Source organism: Leopardus geoffroyi, chromosome B4, assembly GCF_018350155.1.
Source record: "Leopardus geoffroyi isolate Oge1 chromosome B4, O.geoffroyi_Oge1_pat1.0, whole genome shotgun sequence".
Classification (NCBI taxonomy): domain Eukaryota; kingdom Metazoa; phylum Chordata; class Mammalia; order Carnivora; family Felidae; genus Leopardus; species Leopardus geoffroyi.
Genome location: NC_059341.1, coordinates 4,932,976 through 4,946,274, shown reverse-complemented (window position 1 = coordinate 4,946,274; position 13,299 = coordinate 4,932,976). Strand labels below are relative to the sequence as shown.

The following is a 13,299-nucleotide window of genomic DNA, read 5'->3' as shown; positions in this document are numbered from 1 at the left end:
TATTTTTTGGAATAGTTTCAGAAGAATAGGAATTAACTCTGCTTTAAATGTCTGGTAGAATTCCCCTGGGATGCTATCTGGCCTAGGACTCTTACTTGTTGGGAGATTTTTGATAACTGATTCAATTTCTTCGCCGGTTATAGATCTGTTCAAATTTTCTATTTCTTCCTGTTTGAGTTTTGGTAGTGTGGGAGTGTCTAGGTATTTGTCCATTTCTTCCAGATTGTCCAGTTTGTTGGCATATAGTTTTTCATAGTACTCTCTAATAAGTGTTCATATTTCTGTGGTGTTTGTTGGTTGTGATCTCTAAAACAGAGAGAAGCCTTTAGGGCGCCTGGGTGGCTCAATTGGTTAAGCGTCCAACTTCGGCTCAGGTCATGATCTCGTGGTTTATAAGTTCGAGCCCCATGTAGGGCTCTGTGGTGACAGCTGAAAGCCTGGAGCCTGCTTTGGATTTTGTGTCTCCCCCTCTCTCTACCTCTCCCATGCTCATGCTCTGTCTCTCGCTGTCTTTCAATAATAAATAAATGTTTACAAAAATTTTTTTAATAAAATAAAATAAAATGGAGAGAAGTCTTCAGATTGTTATATGCTTCTAATTAGTGTCTTACTTTCTACAATATGGAAACAGTAGGGGCACTAGCTTTTGATTTTTTTTTCCCTCATATAGCTATAGATCAACACACATCACTTGTAAAGAAGTATCTCACAAGTGGTACTTTGATTAATTCAGACACCCTAGGGATCTACTCAATTCCTCTGTCATAAAACAAAAACAACAACAAAAAAGGATTTGGGAAAAACTGTCCTATTATTTTTAAAATCAGGAGTATAAACAGACTAACGAGACACGAGAGTTCACCGAGGCACAAAAAGGGATGAAGATGTTAGTCGATAAATATTAAGTGATGAAAATCCTTCCAGCAAACTAAAATGATTCACTCTAGGCACAGCCAACTAATAATTAGCTATCGATTTCTTAATGCAAGGCAAAAATAGTAATTACATTTTAAACTGATGAGCCTTACCAGTTGCTTATTTTTAATGTATTCTATTAGCTTATCTATTTTTTCCCCTTGTTTGTTTGACAGTTCCACCTCATACATCCTGAAGCACATATCTTGGCAACAGACTGTGGAGAAAATCAGAAAAACAGGACAATTTTTTAAAATGCCATTATGCCTTTTAGTAACCAATTTATCCATTTTAGATGTTGAAAAGATGAAAGAAGAGCTAGGAATACTCTTAAAAAAACATTCATCATTCAATGGTCTTTGTTACAAAACTCCTTAATAAGAAGTTACTGTATAAAGCATTTGGAAACAACGCTTTCATTAACATTGACTCTACTACAGTATTTGACAAGACCAAAAAAAAATACTATACAAATAATATAAACATCAATGTTCCATGAATCAATCTAAATGACCAGGAAATTTCCTTCTTGTGTTTTCTGCTGTTTTTCTTCAGTTAGAAGTACATAAATAAGTAAAAACCACCACCGCAAAACCTCTGTTCTCCTTGAAAGGCATTGTCGTGTGGTTCCAACTATTTGTAAGCATCTTTCTGCTTAACGCCCTCAGTGTTCTATAGTAAATCTAGTCTTTGCCACCTTAGATAAACTACCTTTCACAGTTTCTAGTTGGCTTCCAAGGAACTCAATCACATAGCAACCCTACAACTTTCATGAAAGGCCCTTTTGCGAATCGCTGAGGGCCAAAACTCAACAGTGTGTGTATGCGTGTGTGCATGATAGATAAAAATCAGTGGAATAAAGCCCAGGACGTGCAATGTATCATTACATGTGAACAGACCTTTTTGCTCCAAGTAATTCTGTTTTCGAAAGGCAGCTTCTGGTAGTCTTTTTTTCAGAGATGAGATTGTCATTACATACTTAAAATCTAGTTCATGTGGTCTAAAAAACAAAACAACAATATCATGCAATCTAATAAACACTTAAACGACATCTTCATAATTTTTGATTTTCTAATATAAATGCAAGCAAAAATACCAAAACAAGAAAGTCCTTAAATTAATAAAATCCCAGTCAGATAATATGCACATATATAAATACTGCAGATTTTTAAATACAGAACCCCACAGACCACGTCGGCAAATACATTCACATTTTCTGAATGCGTGTGTTTCTGAGATGAAGCCAAACATCCACATGAATGGAAGAATTACGCATCCTGGGATGAGAATTTTCTGAACGTTATACTATGTGAGAATTGGCGACTTCGGACAATAGTGGACTGGTTCACCACACTGTGCCACAGAATGAACCTCATCCAGACTTTTGCACCATTTTCCCCGACTGTTTCCTTCTTCCAGAAGTCCAAATACTTCTGGACTTATAAATGCCCCCCTTGCCCCTAAATACTTCTGAGTGTGTGTGTCCTTAAAAAAGGACATTTCCTTATGCAACCACAAAACGATTAATAAAATCAAGAAATTAACAATGATATAGTACCATTATTTAGCCCACACACCTTATTCAAAGTTTGCCAAATGTCTCACTGTGGGGCTTTGTAACAAAACATTTTTTCCCCCCTGGTCCAGGATCCAATCCAGAATGACACAATCCATTTAGTTATGTCTCTTTAATCACCTTCAATCTGGCGAGTCTCTTGGTCTTTCTTTATCTTTAATGGGTTTGGTATTTTTTCAAGAACACAGACCATGTATTTTGCAGAATGCCCCTCAATCTGGGTATGTCTGATGTTTCCTGCTGATTAGGACAGCAGGAAAACCACACAAGTGGCACTATGTCATTCTCCTTGCATCCCATCAGGAAGCACGTGATACTTATTCCACTGTTGGTGACGTTAACTTGGACCATTTAGGTCACTGTTCTGACCACTTCTCTCTACATAGGTTAACTGCATTCCATAGTGACAAAGAACCTTCCTGTCTCTCCCATTTATTTCCAGAATTCTTACTGTACTCTCTGGGTTCTAATACCCCCCTCACTCCTCCCTCTTCTTAAAACAGGTCAATAGAAAGAAAATTAATTCTGACAGCACATCTGTTTTCACTTCATATTTCAATAAAATATGTCTATCTTTCAATAGTTTTGGGGGTTAACTAAGAACAGATTAAATAAAAAGATTTCATAAGATGCCCTTCACAGTGCCCCAGACGAAAATAATTCATTGTAATGTAACTACATGTAATAGCTACTCCACTTAATAGGAGTCTAGGAAAATCATGGGATAATCAGAAAATCAGATACTGTAATTCTTAAGAAAGACTCAACAATAGCATAAGTGCCTATAACCTGCTGCACCTGCTATCTAGACAAATCCAATCTCTTTCTTGGGGAAAGTCAAACATCTAGTATCAATTCAGTTTAGCCTGTGAAGTCATATTCCTATGAATGGATAAAGATATTAAAATTTCAAAAGTGGCCTGTCAAAGATTATAAAACTATTTCAAAGCCAAGGTTGGAATTTAGATCTGAATTTAGGTTGCCTGTGCTCCGTACATCTACCCAAACGTACTCTAATCTGACACCAAGTACAACTGCTTCATTTCACACCAGTACCAACAAACAAGACCTCAAAATGAGAATTAAAAAAAAAAGAGACAAACATTAGTAAAGGACACAAACTCAATACTTACAGTTGGGCTGGAACAGCTGTACCGTAAGAGGACCAAAGACTGACATCACACAGCAGACAGCCTTGAATAATTAATTTGCCTTGCCACAAAGGGGTAAGAGCTTTAAGAAATGAGTAAAAAAAGAAACTGATTACTTATGAACAAAACATTTACTGAAAAAAAACCAAAAGAACTAATTAAATAATTTCTTACCATTTTCACTGAGTTCAAATCTAGGGAAAAAGAAAAGGTATTTTTATAAGAGCAAACGAAACAGATCCAATAAAACAAAGTATGTGCACAATTACTTACATGCTTTCATGAGCTGATGCTGCCATCTTTTTAGGTTCCCTGTACTGAAAAGCTACAACAACATAAGGACAGATCTGCCTGGGCCGCTCAATAACAGTGCTGCCTGAAAGTTCATAGAGGTAATACTGAAAGAAGAGAAATAAGGATTATCAGGGTAGCACTATGGAACTCCATAGTCACCAAGTTCATCTCAACTCCACCCAGTCCTGCCATTTAACACATTAGATTCAGAAATGTATCCTGGGAACGATTTATTCCCCGGTGACTATACCTGACTCAGTTCAAATGCGCGAAAATGACTCGTCTTGTGAGAAACCTTGTTAGTATTTGCAGCCACGTGGCAATCATAGCCAGAAGATGGGCTAGTATAGTTAGTTGTATAATTCTCAGACACAAACTTGACTTTTCCCTAGAATGAAAATATTAAGACTAATCAGATGTCTCTAAATGGCAATAATCTTATTCTAGGATTCATTTAAAAGTAGCCTAATGAGGATGTGGACGTGTTTCAAACAGATTGTTAAGAACTATGGCTCTTAGAAAATTACGTTAAGGCCAACAATTGTTTTAGTTATCCATAAGCCTCTTAACACTGTATTTAAAAATCTGGTATACCTGGGCATATTTCTGAGGTAAATGACCATAGTTTTTATCTCAACACGGAAGAAGGACATGAATCACCCCAAATTTAAGTGGACCATTTCTCTAAAAGAAAAATTATATAGCCTACCAACCGAATAGATTAGCTCAGTCAATGAGTGTAACATAAAAGATGACAAAAAAAATCCAAGCTTTCACAGGATGAGTTTTCAAACTGAAGTATTAAGTTATCAATTGTAATTTAATACACATCAAGATATTTCTACTATGCTGGGACTCAGTAAATTAGCAAGGAGCAGATATGCAGTAAAGTGCTTAGCAGGTCATTGGCCCCAATTACTGAACAGTTGATAGTATTTCCTATAATAGATTTCTTATAGGTCTTTCAGAAAAAGTAAAAAAAAAAAAAAAAAAAAAAAAAAGGAAGGCAATCAAAGTTACCATATATACAACGAAATATCATACAGTAATTTTAAAAGCTTTTGTAAATAATATAATGACATATGCGGAAAAATACACAAAGTATATACCAAATGAGGTAAAGGTATAGGCAACTTTTATTTTTATCTTTACAGAAAGAATTTACCTTTTTTTTTTTTTTTTTTTTGATGTTAAGGTCCTGCTTCTTCATTTACAGAACAGTCAGGGGCCATAATAATAAGCCAAAGCATGTAGACAGCACTTCTCAGTGAGCAATCACAGCCTGTACTGTCTCCCGCTCAAACATTTTATGGCGTCGGACATGGCTGACTTTTGAGCAGTAAAGGAAGAACTGAGAGCACATACAGGTAAACACTGAACAGCATGTCCAGCAGCAGGAGGGCACAGGGCCAAGAAGCCCAGGGCAAAGCCCAGCGGACATAAACACACCCCCGACGGCAGCCGGTACCCTCTGCCGCGGAGCGGGTGGACGAGGGAGGGCAAGCGGGGACTGTGCCCCAGGGGATGCTACCTGCTCGCCAGTCCTTGGGGACACACTTTGGAATAAGAAGGATTCACACTTAAAAAGACACGTCAGTAGTGTTTATAATCCAAGAACTCAAGATAGTAAGAAAGCTACGATGAAAGCAAAAACAACAAAACGAGACCACACAATGTGTCCTCCAAAGCCCACCAAGCACTAAAATCAAGTTTGCCTTGGATCTACCCAAGTGAACTTTCTAATCATGCTATTCACTTGTACTGAACTATGTAAGGGTGTTGAAGAATTTCTGAGATCAGCACTTATAGATGCCACATAAAGCTGTGAACAGGGTCTGGATGTTTTAGGGATCGAGGAAACAGCCTCTCTTATTTCGACAATTTAAACCAAAAAACGAAAGTTCCCTTCTAAATTCATCTCTTGTAACTGGAATCACAATGTTTTATAAGCTGCTACTGGTGTCCTGTTATTTAATATTTAAAAAGAGGCACTGTGGGCCAGGGTAAGAGAAGGCTTTTCACTGAATACCTTTTGTATTATTTTGAATTTTTTTTTTATTTTTTAAAAACATATTCATAGATGATCTATCAAAGGAACAAAAAAAGCTTTGTCTTTAAAGGAAAGCAAAAATAGCAGTAATCTTTTCTGAATTTGGATAGCTGTCTTCAATGACCACTATGTTTAGCAAATGATCTGCAAAGAACATTATCACAGACTGATAACCTTTAGTTTTTGAAAGAAAAATTATATATAGAAGCGCATTTGGGCTTTACCTTAATTAGGTTAAAAATTACAACATAACCAGACTTCCCATGATACCATGGTCTTGCATGAAGATAGTCTGAATATTTGGAAATATACACACCTATAAAAGTATAAGATATAGATTAATTCACACTTTAAAAGGACTGTTTACTCATATACATTTCACATGTAAGGGCTACCTGTAACTAAAAAGACAAATAAAAGTCAACATTAAACTGTTCCAAAACTGCTTACCTTTTAAGAACTATTGGAGATATTCTAAAAGTATGGAAACATGAGAGCTATGACAAGATAGAATTCATCTGACGGACAACGAATTTTCTAGTTGGGTACAATAATTAAAGAGGGATGAACGAATCACATTCTTGGTAAATTCTAAGTTTATTTTTTTCCCCAGGCAATCATTCCGTGGAAAGGCCTACGGTAATCTGATTCTCAAGTTATTTTTTTACAAAACATCTCAGTAAGTACTCATATAATAATAAGTGCTGAGGTTTACTAGATGGCAGGTATGTGCTAGGCAGCAGTGACACCAAAGGAAATAAAACAAGTTCCTGCCTTCAAGCAGCTTATTCTGCTAGTGTGTGAAACTTCCAGAAAGGCAGGAGGTACGTTTGTGTTCTTCACCATTGAAGCCACATCACAGCCCAACATACAGGAAGTACTTAACTGTCAGACACATGCTGTATTTGAGGACACAAAGAAATGGAAATAAGCAATGTATTTGTTTAGAAAAGGAGTTCTTTCAACAGACGAGTGAAATTCTCAGAGAACAGAGTGAACGAAAGTATGGAAGCATAAAAGATTATAAATTGTTTAGGACAGTGGGGCCACGGTGTGGGGAGCAGGGGAGAAAGCCTGAGAAGCTTGAGGCTGAAAAGGAAGCTTGGAACTGAACAGTAGAGATCTTTGTAGGGCTTGCTGTAGGCAACAGAGACCCATCAAAGGTGTTCAGCAACAGACTGCCACTTACATTTTTTTTTGTTTATTCTGAGAGAGAGAGAGAGAGAGAGAGAGAGAGAGAGAGAGAGAGAGAGAGAGAAAGCATGAGTCGAGGAGGGGCACAGAGAAAGGAAGAGACAGAATCCCAAGCAGGCTCTGCACTGTCAGCGTGGAGCCTGATGCGGGGCTTGAACCCACAAACAGTGACATCATGACCCGAGCCGAAGTCGGATGCTTAACGGACGGAGCCACCCGGGTGCCTCCAGACTGCCACTTAAAAGAGGGTGGAGTCTCAAGAGGGGAGAGACGAGAATCAGGATCAACCAGAAAGCTGCCGTAAGAGATGAGACAGGAGAGGAAAGTCTCCATGTGGCAGCGGTAGGGGAATAGGGAGGAAAGAGCAGGTCCCACAGAGACTCCTGAACCGCATCTCTCGAAACGCAAAGACAATGCAAGGCGAGAGCACTGTGATATGCTGGAGGGAGCAATGAGCTTGTGGTCGGCGCTGGGTTCCAGGGCCAAGTGCCTTCTTCCTACTAATAACCACATGACTGAGGAGTAAGTCACTTAAGCGGGGACAGTGGGCTTGGGTCATGGATGCAGCAGCCACAGGAAGCAGTCCTCAGGAAGATTTACTATAAAATACTACATTAATATAAAATATTATATAAAATATTACTGTTATACACAGACCTATCCATTTCTACGTAAGCCAAAAACTTAATTTTTTTTAATGTTTATTTATTATTGAGTGAGACAGAGTGTGAGCTGGGGAGGGGCAGAGAGAGAGGGAGACACAGAATCCGAAACAGGTTCCAGGCTCCGAGCTGTCAGCACAGAGCCCGACATGGGGCTCCAACTCACAAACCGTGAGATCATGACCTGAGCTGAAGTCGGAAGCCTGACTGAGTCACCCAGGTGCCCCAAGGCAAAAACTTTAAAATGCACACAGCCAGGAGTGTTATTTTATTACCCAGCCAAGCACGTGTTCAAGGAGAAAATGTACTTGTTGGAATCATCCAGTTTCTACTCTACCACCCTACTGAAGCCAGCCTGTATCTTAAACAATATAATCATGGGATTATAGTAATGTAGAAAACCAGCCTTGTTGTTTTAGGGATGTAAGCTGAAGTATTTACTTTCAAATTCTCCAACAACAAAATTTTATAACCAAATTAAGGGAAGAATGCAAAACATTTTCTGTTAAACTTAGGGCATGGGTGTATTATATGGTCCTCTCTACTTTTCTCATGTTATTATGTTTTATAATGAAAAGAGGGTGGTAAAAAAGAGTAAGAAGAAAAAAAGGTTTTATGTAAAATGTTACGGGGGTTAAGAATATACATTCCCTTTCATGGTCTTTGGAAGATGTGAATGCAAGTTTTCAAACACGTTGCTTTACACAGAGTGACCACATAACCCAGCAATTCCACTGCCGGGTCTATGCCTAAGAGAAGTGGAAACAAATGTCTACACAAAAACGTGGATGTAAGTGTGCACAGCAGCATTTTTCGTAACAGCCAAGAAGTGGAAACAACCCAATGTCCCTCAAGTGCTCAAAGAATAAAGAAAACAGGTAGAACCCTACAACGGGATGTTATGCAGCCAAAAGGCAAACAAAGTGCTAGTACAAGCTACACCACGGAGGAGCCCGGAAGACACTAAACTGAGGCAAGAAGTCATACAACGTAACATGGGGTCCCATTTAGGTGGAATGTCTGCGCTAGCAAATCCACAGAGGGAAAAGCAGATGAGTGGGTGCCTGGGCTGGTGGTGGCGGGGGATGCGGTGTCACTGCTAACAGGCCTGGGACTTCTTTCCTGGGTGATGCCAACGGTCTACAACGGACTGTGCTGTGGGTAGCACGACTCTATGAACACATGAAAAATCGCTGAACTGGACACTCTGGGTGAGTTGCAGGGTATATGAACTTTATCTTGGTGAAGCTCTGTGAAAGAAAAGGTCAGCAGGAATCTGGCCACTCCCCCAATCATCTCAGTCTTGATCCCCACACTGCTAGCATCTGAGAGAGCTAAACAGCTCTCCTTAGGTCCTTCTGCTTTCCGTCAAACTCCACTCCCCAGCTGTTCCTCCACTACGCTGCTCCCGGCTGCCCTCCTCTCCCCTCCCCACCTGGTGGTCCCACAACGATCCAACAGTCGTGACTGGTCTTTGCCACCTTCTCCTCCTGATACTGTCCCACGTAACGGTATCTCTGACTTCAACTAACACCCAGCCCCGCCACCGTGAACCCCAATCTCCAGTTCTAAATCCTTTTCCAGCAACTTTTTTTACCATCAGCAGGATATCTCCCAGAAACACTGAGGAAAATCTCATTATTTCTCAAATCCAACTCCTGAAAGTAGTGTCCATTTACTGAGAGCTTACCAGGTATGTGCTCCCAGCTAAGCACGTCACATAGCCTCCCACTATCCTCACAACAGATCTAAAAGACAGTTTTATCTATTTCACAGATGAGGAAACTGAAGCTCAGAGAAATGTAGTGCTAATCCATATTCTTGACTATAAGATTACCTTTCTCTTTTAACTCCTAGGCTTCCCTAACAATGTCTTCTCCTTCTGTGCCTCTTTTCTATTAACGATATTGCTGTAGTGTAAGTTTACAACTTTATATCTGAATATTTCTTTCTCTTACTCCTCACATTCCACAGCTGCCAAGTTTGGTCAGGTCTATCTATTCTCTATTCCTTACTGCCATTATAATAGTTTAGAGGACATCCTCATTAGTCCTGGATGACTGTACTAATCTCTTGGTGCTGGAAGATACCTTCAGTATCTTTTCTAGTCCAATCAACCTTTAAAAAAAAAGTTCTGGAGCTCCTGGGTGGCTCAGTCGGTTAAGCGTCCAACTTCAGCTCAGGTCACGATCTCGTGGTTCGTGGGTTCAAGCCCCGCGTTGGGTTCTGTGCTGGCAGCTCAGTCCCTGGACCCTCCTTCGGATTCTGTCTCCCCTCCTTCTCTCTCTGCCCCCTCCCATTCATGCTCTGTCTCCAAAAATAAATAAAAACATGAATAAAGAAAGAAAGAAAGAAAGAAAGAAAGAAAGAAAGAAAGAAAGAAAGAAAGAAAAGAAAAAAATATAAAAAGTTCTGATATGTAACCTCTATTGGAAACTCTTAATTCTTAGACTCAAAGCTCATTTATTTGTTTAAAGCTCTGATTTTAAAGATTTTTATATCATTAATGAAACTGACTTTTAATAGAAGTATCTCATGAAATTAATTAAACCCCACTTCACCTTGTAAAAGAGATTCTTTTTTCTCACAGACTTACCTTTGGCTGGGTCACCAAGAGTAGTAAGAGCACCGCTGCCCACACAGAGTCCACGCTGACATACTAACTTTGCCTTGAAATAAATAAAAGACAGAACTTTGCTTATCGTATCAGTCTTAGGAGAGACAACGAAATAACACTACAACAGAACCTTGCAAATAGATATGGAATGTGTACACAGTATGTATTTACGGCACAAAGCAAGCTTATGCAAGGTAACTGTGTTTGGTTAATAGTTCATGAAATGTTATCATTTCTGTTAACAAACATGTCATCAGCAAAACTAAATTGAACAAGCTCACAGATTAAGTCCTCTCTTGAAGATTTCAATTATAGCTATGAAATCACTAAACTGGAAGATGTGTTAACCCCAAATGCCTCTTAGTATGAATTCACAGTGTCTCTTATTTGTAAGTGGATGATTAAGCAAATAAATGAATTCTTCTGGTATTACTATATAATCCTTATGTATATGCTAACGTTAAGTATTTTTTAAGCATCTACCTTTATTCTTCAATCACAATCACAATCAAAATACTGAATTATCTTAAGTTGAATTATAAATCTCTAGTGTTGTTAAATCTGTATCCAGGAAAACATACACATCTTTGGAGGCACTCCCTCCACATAGCAGTTTCCTTCTCCCAAAGTTTTGGTACAAACAATACAGAAGTTCAATCTTCAAAGACAGTCATGAAACAATTTCAAGTAACTTGACTGCTGAAAGTGTTCACCTTATCCCACCATGTAATTGAAACTTGAAAAAGCCTCCATAAGAAACAGAAAGTATCTATGTGAACCATGATCCAGAACGGTGAAATATCCATTCACCCGGTCAAAAGGCATTACTGATACTTAAGAAACCTGCATTCATGCAAATCTGACCTCGAGCTGACAGTGTCTTGCAGATGAAACTAAAGCGGGCCTGTGAAAAGGTGTAGAAATCAAATCTCTTTCATAATCAGCCTTCACAATCATTTATACTGCCACCAAAAGTATGTAACAAAAAACGCTGGTGAACTGGTAATTTTACAAATCTTAGAGAACTGAAATACTGATATTTAACGATATCATTAATTTTGTACACTAATCTCACAAAATTAGTGTTCTATGACCTAACCCCCTTACCTGACTTTCAGTTTCAAACAGAAGAAATCCGTAAGTCTCTTTAAGTTCTTCCTGAGTATAATTACTTGCTTTTTTTTCTTGGTAAAAAGCTTTGTACTGTATAAAGAGAGAATAATTGAATGCTATAAACATTTATTTTGCCTTGCAAATTAATTTTTAAAAATGCATCATCTGAATTCCTCCTGTTAAAAAACTAATGAAATTTATTATTTTTTCTATTCCCTAGAATACATTCTTATTACCTTCCAAGGATTTCTTATCTCATCTGAAAGTGACAGCTGAGAAGAACAAGGCTTATATACCAAAAATGATGGGTCTATTTCTTTAAAACTAAAATAAAACTAACACACAGACACAGTGTGTACCAAGCACCTCACCTCATTTAAGAAAATGTCATTTTTCACCAAAGTCACTTGACTGTACTGAAAACCATGCTCAGATGCAGAGTCCAAGTAAGAAGTATGAAGAATTGAAATTGCCCTCTGGAAGAGAGAGTGTGAACTCAAGGACACTGTCTCAAAAACTGTAAAACACAAACAAAAATAATGCAACTGTTTAAGATAACCAAAGGATGGGGTTTAAAGCGGCACACTAAATATCACTGAACACGTCACCTAGTCCCTGCCTGGAGAACGCAGACATTGACAATGTGTTCTTGGCGACTGTACCTGTACTGTCTTAAAAGACCTCTCACGGGAAGAACATAATCTAAACGGAGGTGAGCGGGGCAGCTGGGTGGCTCAGTCGGTTGGGCGTCCAACTTCAGCCCACAGTTCGTGGGTTCAAGCCCCGCACTGGGCTCTGTGCTGACCCTGGAGCCTGCTGCAGATTCTGCGTCTCTTTCTCTCTGTCCCTCCCCAGCTCGAGCTCTATCTCTCTCAAAAATAAATAAACGCTGAAACAAGTTTTTAAAACAGAGGTGAGTTACTGAGGGTGAGTTACTTTCAATACAAGAGTAAAATAAACCCTGCCGGATCCCTCGGGCCTTCTGGTTTAAAGCTGTGCGCTGTAACCACCGCCGGGACAAGCACACCAAAAGTGATAGTGCCAAGGTGGTGGTCAGCAATCACTTAGACCAAGGTTTCTCATCCTGAAGTTCTTGAAAACGTAAGCCACATTTTGAGACACTTACCCTTCCCGTCTTCTCATCAAATCCCCAAGTGAGCCTGCTGGGTTCCTTTCAAGGGGCCTAATAGTGCACACTCCACAAACACATTAGAAAGCATTGTATCTTTGGGGGTTCCTCAGAGCCTAGACAAGTCTATTGAACTTGACTTCTTACGGGTTATATTATGAAATTACTTTTCTCCATGTCCCCAAAATGAAACTTTGTTACTTTTTAGAAAACCTACGCAGACACATGCTATCCCAGAGATTCTGCACCGCCCCTCCTGTGACAGGCAGGGCTCCTAATCCAGAGTTACTGACTTGGCCCGATAATCCTCTGGATTGAGCCTTCGTGACTTTTGATTTTACAAGTCCTTACTTTAGCCAAAAACTGGGCCTAGTGAGTTCTCATAACATTTAACTATTTGTTTACTCCCTTCTATTTCTATTCTCTTTAACAAGGTCGAGGTGGGGAGGTACAAACTAAGGACTAGAAGTTTTGGTCATATAGGATAAATAAACCATTACTACGGCTTCCTCCTTCTGCCAGAACCTGCCGATTACATTAAAGTCCAAAACCTAAAGGAAAAACAGGAATTTTAGTTAAAAGTAACTAATAAGGGGCG

At 39.1% G+C, this 13,299-nt stretch overlaps 1 protein-coding gene across 10 annotated transcripts in view; it reads right to left on the bottom strand.

The window, feature by feature from the left end:
* TASOR2 (transcription activation suppressor family member 2) overlaps positions 1–13,299 on the bottom strand; it is an 80,998-nt gene that overhangs the window by 40,913 nt on the left and 26,786 nt on the right. For 6 of the 10 annotated variants that reach the window (XM_045464127.1, XM_045464131.1, XM_045464130.1 and 3 more), the window contains 10 exons: positions 11,944–12,089; positions 11,567–11,662; positions 10,439–10,511; positions 6,211–6,302; positions 4,187–4,324; positions 3,916–4,040; positions 3,817–3,836; positions 3,625–3,724; positions 1,815–1,915; positions 1,029–1,132 (listed from right to left, as the gene is read on the bottom strand). In XM_045464127.1, coding sequence (XP_045320083.1) covers positions 1,029–1,132; positions 1,815–1,915; positions 3,625–3,724; positions 3,817–3,836; positions 3,916–4,040; positions 4,187–4,324; positions 6,211–6,302; positions 10,439–10,511; positions 11,567–11,662; positions 11,944–12,089 — 995 coding nt within the window. Of the gene's footprint in view, positions 1–1,028; positions 1,133–1,814; positions 1,916–3,624; positions 3,725–3,816; positions 3,837–3,915; positions 4,041–4,186; positions 4,325–6,210; positions 6,303–10,438; positions 10,512–11,566; positions 11,663–11,943; positions 12,090–13,299 lie in introns of those variants that run through there. The other 4 variants (XM_045464128.1, XM_045464136.1, XM_045464134.1 and 1 more) reach the window with 4 other exon arrangements.